This window comes from Cavia porcellus, unplaced genomic scaffold, assembly GCF_034190915.1.
Source record: "Cavia porcellus strain 051 isolate PalLab524CR breed Dunkin Hartley unplaced genomic scaffold, mCavPor4.1 scaffold_17, whole genome shotgun sequence".
Classification (NCBI taxonomy): domain Eukaryota; kingdom Metazoa; phylum Chordata; class Mammalia; order Rodentia; family Caviidae; genus Cavia; species Cavia porcellus.
Window position 1 is genome coordinate 47397944 of NW_026947500.1, and position 14300 is coordinate 47412243.

The 14300-nt window shown below is 41.8% G+C and overlaps 1 protein-coding gene across 1 annotated transcript; it reads right to left on the minus strand.

Moving 5' to 3' along the window:
- Positions 1-2287: 2287 nt before the first annotated feature.
- On the minus strand, positions 2288-12145 carry LOC100713806 (zinc finger protein 844-like). Its single transcript, XM_013146410.3, has 5 exons — positions 12035-12145; positions 4265-4391; positions 3988-4048; positions 2765-3207; positions 2288-2562 (listed from the first exon to the last, which is right to left on the minus strand). The coding sequence occupies exons 1-5, from the start codon at positions 12035-12037 to the stop codon at positions 2288-2290; spliced, it is 909 nt and encodes a 302-aa protein (XP_013001864.2). The 5' UTR covers positions 12038-12145.
- Between the last annotated feature and the right edge of the window lie 2155 nt (positions 12146-14300).

Genomic DNA, 14300 nt, shown 5'->3' on the forward strand with positions numbered 1-14300 from the left:
TGGAAATGGTGAGCCATTCTGGTCCACCATACTCTCAGAAGAGTAAAATCATACAGGCAGCACTGTATTACAGAGAAGACACTGCAGAAGATGATGCTGCCCAATGTGGGTAAACTGAGTGACCTAAGCCTATTGAAGCTAGGCTGGCTCAGGCTTGGCATTAAGTGTGACAGGCGTATGCTGTATTTTTAAGTCTTGACATTACAATGAGTTTATGAAAGCATAACCCTATCCTAGATTGAAAAGCATCTGTACTTTTAAGAGCTCACTACACTTTAAGAAATACTTTCCAGTTTAATTAGCAATCACAAAGGCCTAAAACAGGTAAGTAAAACTGGAACAGGCCTCACTGACAACACGATCAACTCTCATGAAAACATGTCACACATCCTTAAGACCAGACAATGCTCAGTTATATGAAGAAAAATACAAAGACAAAATCATAAGAAAGCCTACCTAAGTTTATCTACAGTGGACAGAGCACACACACGAGTCACGTGACTAACTAGTACTTCTCATAAATCAGTTTCTCCTTCACTTCATTATTACAGCCTTCAAGGTAAGAACTACAAAAATGACAGCACTGCATTCACATCCTATGTGTCCTAGTGGGAGATGCCTTATTGAACCGAATAGCAATCATTTCCTCTAAAACAAACAAATCCCAGCAAAAACAGAGACTACACTTACCGATAAACCACAGAAGCAGTTACAGTGTATGGATAGGTTTATTACACTAGGACTTTACACCGTAAGCAACAAGGGGTGTAACACTGGTGTGCTCTGGCAAAACATCAGTCATACCAGCATGCTGTACTTTTTGGTATGATGAGTGAAAAAAATTACAATCAATACACAAATTATAGGAATATAAACACAAAAAGTATGGTTTCCATGGGGGAAGAAACATTTACAGTTATATAAGTGGTGTTTTTCAACAGCAAATGAAAAATGTGATAAACTTACAATCTTGCGCTAATATTATAATGTGATATTCATAGCTATCTTTTCAGTAAATGAACATGACAACACTGTTATTCTATAGAATTTTGAAATCATAACCTTTCTAAAAAATATGTACAGAAACCTTGCTTGAAAGAAATATACACATCAAAAGCAAAAATATAAAAATCACTTACAAAAGAACTTATTCATAAAATACAAAATTAAGAGTACATGCACGCGTGGCATGTGCTGTCTCTCTCTTTTGCATATGCGCGCGCACACAGACACACACACGCACACATATACAGTTCAGAACCAGTGACATCAGGCCAGCAGGAAAAACCCAACAGTTCTTTCTGAATAGGCAATTAACCTATTCAGTGTTTATTTCTGAGAACAATTACTTTCAAAGAAAGGGCACAGTGGAGCATGTCTGTAATTTCAGCTACTTATAGAGGCTGTGATGGGGAGATTACCAGATTAGAGCCAGCCTGAGAAACAGCAAGATCCTGTCTTAAGAAATAATCTTAAAAATGTATAAATACACAGTCAGAGATCTACCTTAAGAATGAATTACTGACAATAATATATGTATAACTTTTCATACATGTCCTTCAGGTGATAGTGTTTGGAGCAGTGTACAGATTAATTTGCATCAACCTCATTATATTATTGTTATTTACAAAACTCCACTACATACGTGAGCATTCTTCACAGGACTTTAAAATTATTTTTTAAAACTGGCAAATTTCATGGGTTTTTCACACTCTCAGAATTTTGACCCAGGGTGCCTTTTTACATGGAGGCCATCTGAAGACTTCTCCTCATCTCAATGAGTAATCTCTCCCACATGCTGTAGCTTCATAAGAGTGTAGAACCAAAGAACTAGCCACATTCCTACACACTAAAAACTTAAGGTTCTCTCCATGTGCATTCCCAGTTTCCTAGAAAAGTCCTGTGTTGATGAGGCTTTCTCCCTTTTTGTATTTAGGATTACTCTCTTGGGCCAGTTCTTTCACATTTGTGAAGGGAACTGTACATATTGGAGGCCTTCCCACCTTACGTATGCAGGATCTCTTTCTAGTGTGACTCCTTTCATGTCTTCTGAGGGAACGGGAATCACAGTAGGATTTCCCACACTGCTTACATACATAGGGTTTCTCTCCAGTGTGAGTTCTTTCATGTATTTTAATATAACTGGAAGAACTAAAAGCTTTCCCACAATACTTGCATATATAAGGTTTCTCTCCAGTGTGAACTCTTTCATGCACTCGAAGATAATTGGACCAATGGAAGGCTTTTCCACATTGCCCACACACAAAGGGTTTCTCTCCAGTGTGAGTTATTTCATGTTTTCTGAGAGACCTGGGAATGTGGTAGGGTTTCCCACATTGCTTACATACGTAAGGTTTTTCTCCAGTGTGAGATTTTTCATGTATTCGAATGTAACTAGTAGAACTAAAAGTTTTCCCACATTGCTTACAAACATAACGTTTCTTTCCATTGTGAGCTTCTTCATGTCTTTGAAGAGACCTGGAACAACTGAAGGCCTTGTCACATAGCTTACATATGTAGGGTTTCTCTCCACTGTGAGTTCGTACATGTCTTCGAAAAGAACTAGAAAAAGCGAAAGTTTTCCCACATTGGTTACATTCATACTGTTTCTCTTTAGTGTGATTTCTTTCGTATATGAGAAATGACCTGGAACCGTCAAAGGCCTTACCAGGCACCTGAAACTTATAGGGTCTATCTCCAGTGTGAGCTATCATGGGTCTCTCCTTGTGTCCAAGACTTGTGAAGGTGTTCCTACATTGCTTACCTACGTAACTGTGACTCCTGAAGAGTGTCCCACATTGCTTATATTCATGCTGTTTCTCTCCACAGAGAATCTTTTCATGGTTTTGAAGAGAACTGAGACACCTAAAGTTATCACATGGTTCACTTTCATAGGGTTTCTCTCCAGCTGGAGTCCTTTCATACATGTGAAACCACTGGGGAAAACGGAAGGCGTTCCCATGTTCCTCAAATTTATCCAACATCTCTCCATATTCCTCATACACATATGGTTCCTGCTCAGTGTCCTCCCTGAGGGACAAATTTAGGAATGAAGGAACAATAAGGACATTTCCACAAACATGACTTTCACCTAGTTTTACTCCAGGAAAAGTTTTCATGTTCACAATAGGATCTGGAAGCGGGCTGAAGATTTCCCCACATTGACTACTTTCTTTATATTCACAGAAACTCTCTACCACTTGACTTCTGTAAAAAATGAGAAGCACATTACTAAGGGTGTGTTTATTAATGATTTACCAGGGGAAATGTTGGTTTTATGTTGACATGAACTTTTGAAAATGAATGGAGTGCTTTGTAAGATGATCCATGGGCAGCTATGAGCAATACAAGGGTATTCATATAGGGCGGTGATGGGAACCTTTTAGAGGTTGCAGTAATACAAATAGCCTGCTGCTGACACCATCAGTTAGCCTGATGGCTAACACCATCGGTTCGCCAGCACTGACACAGGGTTTCTATACCATTTCCAAGTTAACTATTGTGCAAAGTCCAAATGCCTGTATTAGATTTACATGCACTTGAACATTCTTCATGTAAAAAGCTTGGGATACAAGGCATTTTCAATTAGCGATGTTTTGCATACATTGAATGGGATATACTCGAATGGGTCTAAGCACAAAGGGCACTTTGTTCATATACATCTTATACCCAAGCACTGAAGGTAATTTCAGACAATATTTTGAATAATTCTGAGCATGCGAACAATGTCTGTGAATACTAAACCACCAGAAAATATCACTTACAGCATCCTGGTAGTACTTGAGATATTTCCAATACTGGGATGCTTTGAGTCTTGGGAGTTTTCAATTATGGATAAAAACTTATATACATTTTTGGAGAAATATTTTTGAGATTACAAAAATTTGAATTGTGCTTCATTGGTATCATTTATTTAGTTGCTTTCAATATTCCCAGTCACTCCATGGTTACTGAAGGAATTTGGTTTCTCTAGTGAGTGCAAATTACCTTAGATTTCTCCTTGAATTTTCATATTCATCTTCAAAGTTTTGCTCCTTCCAGTCTTTTCCTAAAAGGTAGAGCCAGGAATATAATTATGTATATATGAGAATAATCATGAATATATAAGATCACAGAAAAGTATTGTAACTAGGTTGATGGTATAATGCCACTGTCATAGTGCATCCACCAAAATGTTCCCTTTTCATGTTCTGATTCATGGAACAGCACTGATAACAGCAAACGCTTATTTCTGAGTGACTAAGTAAAGGAGCAGTCCCCATACCTATAGCAGCCAGGTTCCAGAAGGTTTCCTGTATCACATCTCGGTAGAGCCTCTTTTGTGAAGGATCCAGCAAAGCCCACTCTTCCAGGGTGAAGTTCACAGCCACATCCTCAAAGGTCACAGACTCCTAAATCATCCCATATATTAAAGGAGAAAGGGTGAGACTCGCAACACTGGAGATGCAGACTGTCCTCATCACAAGTTCATATGGTGCCATGTTCTCCAAATACTCCACTCCTGTTTGTCACTTTTACTTTTTATCTACACATACATTCTCCTTCATAGATCAAAACAACTTTTAAAAAAAGCAAGACAGGCAGCCATGTAACTGTTGGGTCACTCCAATTTCCCTTTGTACACAGGGTCTATAGTACTCCCCAACAAAATTCTACTACTCATTATACCCAAGAGGGCTAACATAAGCAGTCCAGACTACTAAAATTAGAAACTGTTGAGAACAAAGTCTGATTTTGTTGATACTGTTGTTAAAAATCTGATCTCTGTGGCTATCTAGGCAATGCTATTGGGATGAACCTCACTGAACTGACTGTAAAGGGGTGTTTGAGGTTCTCAGTGTATGACAACAATATGCTAATTGCTTAACTCCCTTTGCCCTTGTGAATATTTGTAATTTTCTGATTAATTCATCACAGGGAGTCAACAGGTTCCCAAACTACACTATGGATGGTAACACTTTAATGGACAGTGGTAACAGATAAATCTGTCATTTCTTACCACTTTTGGCTACCAGGAAATCAAATGCGTCCTGTGACTGCACTAAGCTCCCTGTACCTATGTTTTTACAAAACAACCTTAAACACTGAGTAATTCATTATAGTAATGGGAAAGCCTCCGTTTTTACAGGAGAATGTCAAAGGACCAGGAGACAAGAGGAAGGATGGAACATGGTTAGGCAGTCAGTGCCACCAAGGTGTCACATCTCACAAAGATGTGATGTTACACCTTTCACTAGTGAATAAACACTTTAGCAAATCTAGTGGGTAAAATAAATGTTGAAAAATGTTTAAAACCCTGGGAAAAGTAACAGTTGTACTTCTCTATATATCTAACTATATTTATAACTACATATTATTATATATAAACTCTGACACTATACTCTTTGGGATACTGCATTCCTTGTGTTTCCCTTTACAGCACGGGGGCTTGAACTTGAGATTGTGTGCATGTGGGGCAAATGTTCTGCCACTGAGCTACATCTCCACCCCAGAACTGTATCCTATTAACAGAGAGGCTCATATGGATCACAGGAAAGGAAAAGTCTCCACTGACCTCACATGTAGACAGAAAACGGATTTGCAATAGCACAGACACTGTCCAACAAATAGTGCCATAAATCATAACCACACATGAGGCAGGGATAGATAGGAACTCACTCGGAACATGGTGTACCCTTCATTGCATGAGCATTAATCATTTAATACTGAAACAGGGAAGATAAAAATCTAAACATGATGAAAAGCCACCAGTAAATAAATTTTGAATAACCTGTAAGATTTAAATTCATGAAACTAAGGAGGTTAAAAAAAAAAAAGTTCAAGGATTAGAAGGTGGAACAGAACAAATAAAAACATGATTGAAAATTTATCAAAATAAACAAGATAAAACATCATATAGCAAACAATATCCAAGGTCTTCATAGAGGAAATACTCAAACACGTAAAAGAAAGTGTTCAGTACCACAGAAAGCAAGCAGTTATACCTGGAAGTCAAACTGATGGGGTCCCATGCCAAGTCCTGTACAGTGCTACAGTGTACACACCAGTCATTTTTCTTTAATGTCCAGAGAACACACTGTGCGTTTTTAACTGAGACACAAACACTATAATGGCACTGAAAAGTACCCTGAGAAAGCTGGTACCCAGGGCCACTGGAATAGAGGAAGACAAGTGCTGGCCCACCTCAGACAGAGGCAGGCAGCAACACACAGTCAGGGAAAAGACAACTCAGGGTTTATTTCTGCTCCCGTTCACACTCATTCACTGAGAGCTAGGGTGTGGCCAAAGGCCACTGCTAAGTAAAATATCATATGTGTTGAAGACAGAAAAAGTAGCCAAGGAATCAAGATGTGTTCTACTACAGGGCAGGATACAGATGACCCAGGCTGGGCACCAAGGCCCTGTTGTGAATCTTGATGAGGGTACTAAAAATTTTAACCAAAACCTTTATATTTACTCTTTTGAAAATGAACTTCATAAATAATTTAAAGGTTACATTGGGAAAGAACCTATTAATATCAGCACTGTATGTTGTCTCCTTGGAACTTGGCAGTGTGAATGGTAATTCAAAAATCTGGCAGTGATAAACAGAGCAGCACATGCCACAGCCAGAGATCCCCAGACACCCAGCAAGAGGGGGCAGCACACAGGTGGCCTTTGGGAGGAAGGGTGGGTCAGCAGGCTGGGGCAGGGAAGGCAGACGAGGGAGCTGACCAGCACCCACAGTCCTGCTCACAATGCTGACCTGGGCTGCTCCCTGCAGAAGTATGGATCTGCTGAGGGCAGTAAGATACTGATGCTGAGCATGGTAAGGAACAAAACCGAGAGCACACACACAGTACTGCTTATGTAGCCTGGGCTTGAGAGTGGGGTGGGCCTCCAGAGCAGGAACCAAACATATTCAGACAGACGGAGCGTAGTGAGAACTCACTCCCTCAGACAGAGGGAGAGGATGACCTCACTCTCCTTCCCGGCTGCTTCTGATGTGTATCAGAAAGGGAAAGGAACGCTGAGGGCAAAACACTGTCGCCAAACATCAAGAAATGGAGTCACACATTTCTGCTTTCCACACAGCATGGAAGGACACAGGCAAGGGCAGTGCTTCCCCCCAGAAGAAAGCTAAATAAATAGATCAATCAGTAAATAAAATTGTAATGCAAAAACACTTCTGAACTCAGACAAGGGCAAGACGCAATCCATTTTCAACAAATTGGAGAGACAAGAGGCAGACACAGAGCAGCACGGCTTACTGCAACAGAAACTTGCAAGCAGAGTAGGGGCAGGGAAACCTAAAATGTTCCTGATGAGCTGTTGAAGGCTGACAGAAGAAAAATGAGATGCAAAACCTCCAGGAGGCCCTATTTTAGCAGGCTCTACAGATCTATTTTACCTCCAGGAACCCCATAGGATTTCCACTGACGATCAGACAAAAACTGCTGCTTCTGACAGTGGGAGAAGAGTGAGTGAGGCATTTCAAAAATTCTTCTACTGTATGTTCTACATTTTAAAAAGTATGTTCCAAAAGCCCAACCAACTGTGCAATTTGGAGGCCAACCAAAAATCCCAATTTTAACCTCTCATCTTTACAGCTCATCACTGGAAAAAGTGTCTCATTTCCAAAGTTACCCACGTAGACTACTCAAATCTTAGCTATTACAATTCACCACGAATACACAGAAACAAGGCAACATGGCTCATTGTTGGAAAAATGAATTGAGAGAAACAATTTCTGAGGAACCTCATACATGAACCTCATGACAGTCTTTTAAGCAACTTTCTTATCTATGCTCAAAAGAGAAAACACACCCAAGTGAAAGAACAAAGGGAGAGTAGGGAAAGGATGCATCCACAGAATAGCATCAATGAACAATCAGAAATTATTCAAAAAATCACACAGAAATTATGGAAGTGCAAAATATATAAGTTAAAAGAGACCATCACTATAGGATTTCCAGGGCAGACTCCAGAAAGCAGAAAACAGAATCAACTAATATGAAGCGAATAATATACTGCAACTAATATACAGAAAGACCTTGGTCTCACTAAACAGAAAATACAAAAATAACTACCATGAATATGAGCCAGTTGAAGTCATGCATCCTGAAGAAGGGAAAAAAAACATTAACAGAGAATGTATCTCTGATGTACTTGCCATACATGGTGGAAAAGAAGCAAATAGGTTAAGTAAAGAACTTTGATGAAAATAATAAAATAGACAACTATTCTATCTTCAGTAACAGATAATCATTTGTTTAAACCAGTGGTATCAACAAACACCATATGGTTATAGGCCTGATTAGGAAACTCAGTGACAGCAAGTGTATACAGAATGGGAAGAGGAGGTGGGAACATCTCTACAGTCCTAGCACTGCTTCCGAGACACTATACCATTAGATTAAATTTGACTCACATTCACTGCAGGTTGATTTTTCTAACATTGAAATAATCATTAAAACAATTTTAGGAAACAAGCACACCTAGTCATGGAGGAGTAAAAATAGAATCATACAAAATGCCCAATTAAAGAAGGCAAAAAATGATACTTAAAAAAAAAACAACTAAAAAAAAGAGATAAGACAAATATGGTACACATTTCTTACTTCAAGTACATCAGTAACTAGAGACTGCTGATCACAATGACTGTCAACCTCAGTGAATGCAGCATACTTTGCAGACAGTAAAGCACACTCCAGTGTCTGGGTCATAGGTCACAACCTTGGGGGCTGGTCCCCTGCCCTGTCCTTCTTGCTGTTTCCCACTGCCATGAAGTGAGCAGCCATGCTCCACCACGCCCTCTGTCTTGATATTTCCTATGTGACTGAGACCTGTGAAGCCTGGAGAAAACAAACCATTCATTCTTCCCTGCAGTGATGTCCATGCATCTTGTCCCAGTCCAAAGTAGGAAAGCTGACCAACACAATCAATTTAAACACTACTGTATTTGTATACTCTAATAAAAAGACAGAGTAAAAGAATACAGAGAAAAGAAGACCTAACTCTTTGTAAAAAAGAAAAAAATTGAGTCAGGCAGAAGAAGTTGAAAAGATATTGTCAAAAGAACCAAAATTTCAACAGCGGTTGGTACAGCATCTGCCTGGCAAGTGCAAAGTCCTCACTTAGATTCCCAGAACCAAAAAAAAGTAATAGAACCAAAATTTCATTATGATAACTACAGTTGAGAGCTTTCTATTGTACTCTGAACAACTACTGTAAGACTAGGCTAGTATATGTGTTCTCAACAGAAAAATATGATACACATGGGAATGCATCTAATTATGTAGTTGGATTTAACAATTCAAGTGTACACAATCAGCACGATTGCTCTGGTTTGGAGAAATGCCCAGTGCACAGGACACCTTCCCATTCCATGCAGAGAACACACACCCTGCTTTCCAAGCCAGCAAAGCCCAGATGCTCACTTTCCAAATTCTGACTTTGGCAATAATTAACTGAACTGATTACCATAAAAAGCAAGCAAACTCCTTAAGGTTTTCTGCAGTCCTGTGTCTTTCATCCACCCTGAGTTACCTAGCACATCCCAACTTTACTGTCACTCAAAGAACAAGCTGTAGTCAGGGAAAACCTACTTCGTACCAGGAGCAAACCCTGTCACTCTCCACAGTGCCCTCTACCATCTCCTTTCAACTCCCACCTACTCCTCAAAGAAAAGCCATCTTCTGCCTAACCTGGGTGATACTTACAGACCTAAGAGTGCAAGCTTCCCTTTAATGCAACACACCTTTCAAACAGGTCCTAACTCAACAGTCATTCTTATTGCTTCATTTAGTTATATTTCAAACATGGTCTTGCTGTGTAGTTCAGGTGTGCATCACTGCATTTGGCTTCCCAGTCATTCATTTTTAAGCAACAATGTCTAAAACAGCCCCAGGAATGACAACCTCAACCTTGGACAGATAAACTGTCCTCCCATGCTGCACCAACCCACAGTGGCAGCTTTTCAGACTCTCGGCAGCAAGGCCTCCTGTGTAAGTAGCCAAGGACACCTGCAGGGCTGATGCACAGGAGAAACGAAGGCTTCCCATGACCTCCCTCACAGGCTCTACATTAACTGTACCTTGAAGTCACAGGCATGAATCTTGTGTTCTCAGAAAAGACTATTCAGTTATTTTAAAAGAGAAAATACCCAGTGCTCAAATATTCCAACAAAACCATTGAAATTCAGTGTTTATATGGATATACAACAGGAGGAATATCAGGCACATTTCATTGCTTGACAAGAAAAGCAAGTATTCATCCCTTTCAGACAATAAAGGTATCATTTATTCTTACAACAAAAAAGTTAAAAATCATATTTGAAACTTTTGGAGGTTGCCTCTGAAAACCAGGTATCAAAAATGTGATTGTTATTCACTGAACAAGTAGCTCGTCCTGGAAAAAAGAAATGATACTTTGGAAATGTTTGTAATTCACTAGTTTATCTACATACTGGCTTGTACTTATTTCTCTACAATAACCAAACCTATTTCTCTTATATCCAGTAGAACCCTTATGACTAAGCCTAAGAATTCCAGGTGAGTGTACTCTGACCCTCCAAAAAAGAACAGACTTTACTGTACTGTACATACAGTAAAGAAGTAAAGTAAAAATTAAAATTTGTAAATAAAATTTTGGTTTTGATCTGGGTTTGAATCTAGGCAGTACTACGCTCTACCCCAGCCTTTTTTACTGTGTGAATTTTGAGAGAGGGTCTTGCCACGTTGGTCAGGCTGGGCTTAAACTTGGAATCCTCTTGACTCCATCTCCCAAGTAACTGCGATTATTGGTATATGGTACTATGCCTGAAAAAAAATTAAAATGCTAACAAACAAAATGTAAAACTAAATGCACAAATTTTCCCCCTGAAATCCACTTCTTAATCTCTCATTTGAGTATATTTTACCTTATCTTTCTAGCGCTTCTGAAAACCTGAAGCCAAACGTGGTTTTACAGGATAACAAATGCAGGGCCAGTCAGCACAGAACTGGAAGTCAAACAAATCTGAATAATTTTTTAGCACCAAGTGAGGTCGCCCTTCTCTTCACATCAGCCCACCCTCCCACACACACACTGGCCTGCGGCTCCTGTGCGCCAAAGTGGGTGGCACCACCACCAGTGGTGGTTCTGACACCACCTCCACTGAGTGAGTTTTCCTTGACCTTGTTCATGAGTCTGAGAATCCAGGGGCCTGAGATCATTTCCACCTCGTCCTCTCGATACCAGCATCTAATTACTGGTACCACCAATGTGTGCAAGGAATGGAACCTCTGCTCAGGTAAGAAAGTCCTAGCCTCCTAAAGGGGTACCTGTTTGGATGAAGAGTAAAACAAGAGATTGCTCCTGGCGCCAGTCCATCAGGTAGAGATGCCCCAAAAGCCCCATCTTTATCCTGACTGCCCTCCAGGATCCAGAGCCTGACATTCATTAGACAAGCGACAGCCACTGGGGGGGATCTGGGGACACCATTCTCATACATTCCTGTAACATGCTTCCAGGAGACAACAGAGGAGCAAGGTAAGGACGCACCAACTTGTCAGGTTCTCAAAAAGGAACCTCAAGAAGTCAGGCCAGGGAGTACGTGCCTGTCATCCTAGCGCTCTGAGAGACTGAGAAAGTAGGACCCAATTTAAGCCCAGGCTGGCCAACAGAACGAGAGCCTGACTCAAAGAAGGGGAGGGAGGTCAGAAAGGAAGGAGAGAAGGGCCAGGACTCGGAGCGCTCTGCCAGGAAGGGCCTGCCGCCGGGAACCGACACATGAGCACCGTCCCGGCCGCAGCGCGGGCGCTGACAGCCGAGCCGAGCCCGCTCCCGCCCTCCAACTAGGCGCCGGCTCAGCAACTCGGCTGCTCGGGAGGCCGATGCGGGACAACTCAAAGTCGGGTTGGCCTGGGAAGCACGGCGCTGTCCAGGACGCTTCCTCTCCGCTGCACCCTGCAGACCTCGGAGAGGAGCCTCTGGCCGCGGCCCGACCCGCCCATCTCCCCGGCGGTGCTATCGTGGGGGAGGAACAGGCGGCCCCGGCATCGGCGGAGCTCACCATTCCTGGGTCCCAGGGGTCCCGAGCTCCGCGGACCCCGTGCCCCGCGTCGAATACAGTACGGACCAAGGCCCCGCGTTGGAAATTCCTATGGCGGCGGCGTAAGTAAAATCTCGCGATGTTTGCGGCGACTCACACCGCCATACAACGGAACCCCCGATTGGGCAGTTAATACAGCATCCTGATTGGCCAGAGGCCGGTACTCCACCCGTAGAGCTGAACACCCGCGACTCTTGGGCCACCTGGCTGAGAGCAAAGTGACAGATTCCAGCCCAGTACCACCGTAGTCCCTCAAACTGTAATTAACTAATTAGGCCCGATGGGATTGAGAATAGGTAAAAAGATCCGGGGCTATTTTGTCTATACGCTGCACTGTCATGGGAACATGGTAAGTACCTATAAGTGATCTCATACAGCAACTAGCTAACGCAACGGTAACGTGGAGCTGCAGATTTCATAACGCAGCTCACAACAGCCCACAACTTAAAACATTTTTTCCCCTTTAGTATTTTCAGACTATGGTTGACTTTTAGTTGTAGAATGTGAGCTTGCTAGTGAGGTCTTCTAGATAACTGAGTTGGCAACCTGTTTCCTATGCAGTGGGTCAACTTCCTGCCCAGGAAACCTGGACAACACGTCTTCTAAAGATTTTCTAGGTGAAGTCAGTGCTTTCGCTGCCATGCATTGCTCCTGCTCTTCAGGCAGTTACTAGCTTGTGCTCCACGGAAATTATTGGGGTCACAGAGGGGTGCCGCGTTCATTTTTTTACCGCCCAGTGGGTCACTGCAGCATCTCCACCTCACAATCCTGAGCTTCATCAGGGTTCCGTTGGGCTTGAGACGTTCTTTAAAATACGGATGTAGAAAATTGCTTGGTTCTGAGGCCATGGATAACCAAAACTAATTGGTAGAAGTTTATTGTTTGTACCTTTCAGTGCAGTGGATGGAACTAAATATGTGCCCTCCAGAACCAATACTAGAGTGACTGAGGTGTGCTCCATGACAATGCGGAACAGAACCACCGTGGTCTTCAATAGTGAGTCTCATGGTGCCACAGACACCCTAGGCCCTGCCACTAAATCCTCTGTTGCTATCCCTCTGACAGAATGGGCAGCTCTGAGTATCACCAGTGACTTCTGGGTTATTTTTCCACTGACTAATGGGTGCATCTTCTAGGCATTTACTTAGACACTTGCCTGGTATTTTCTCCTAGGCAACCTTTTTGTTTCTTTATAAGGCAGGGTTGAGACATGTCCAGGTCTCAGCCACTCACTGGTCTTTACTTCACTTTTTACTCTAAGACGGTAAGAAAGGTCAATGGAGCCGCTCCAACAATGAAGCTTAGTGATTTTTTGTGTCAAATGTATTAGTCTATCACTTCTAACTCTGTACTTAAGTTCTAAGACACACAAAAATCCAGCCAAATTCTGTGCTGTAAGAATGGCTAATTCCCCAGTTCCCAACAATATTTCCTCATCTAAATAGTTCACTACTGGCTTCTGCCATTCATGTTTCAATCAACATTGTCCTCAAAGCCACTTAAGTAATTTCTAAATGGATTTAGGATTTTCAACAGCTCTTCTCTTCCCCTGTCCAACCTCCACGTTCCAGTATCAGCAATGCAAGGATTTTTCCCCCTCAACTATTTATAACAAAATTGTTACAGCTCTACTAACTTCAAAGTCACTTCCACATTTTCAGGTATTTGCTGCAACAACACAAATAACTCTGAATGCACTCAATGTATCCTACTTTGACTGCTATAAAAAAAAAAAAAAATACCTCGCCTGTGAGATGGATTCTGCCAGCCTGGGGCTTAGCTATCTCTATGGCATCCCCCCAACTTGGCACTGGACCCCAAAAAACTGCAGCATATCTCTGCAAAAGTAATTCCTGTATTATTCTTCTAGTTCCACAAATAAATCTCCTGCTCTCTTTTCACATGTGTGCCAAGCCCTCTCCAATCCCGATTTCAACTCCACAACCACCCAAGTATTCCACCCCAAGCCCAACTTCAGAAAGACCATTCCCAAATTCCCCTTTTTCTGATGGTCCTTGTAGTCTCTAGTAGCCCCCCGCCCATGCCCACAATAAAGGCTTTAAAAAAAAAAAAATCTGTCTCTCAACTGCACCAATAAAAAACCCTAACATTTGGGTGTCCTGACTGGGATCAGTTGTAGCTGCAGCTCCTGGGGGCCTCCCCTGGCTTGAGCTCCTCCCACCAATGAGCCACCTCTCTTTGTCTCATTGCTGCCACTGCTGTTACT

Coding starts and splice junctions, on each gene's coding strand:
- LOC100713806 (XM_013146410.3), bottom strand. Junction 4,049..4,264: donor CTGGAACCTGGCTGCTATAG/GTATGGGGACTG, acceptor TCTACCTTTTAG/GAAAAGACTGGAAGGAGCAA. Junction 2,563..2,764: donor CAGGAGTCACAGTTACGTAG/GTAAGCAATGTA, acceptor CGCTTTTTCTAG/TTCTTTTCGAAGACATGTAC.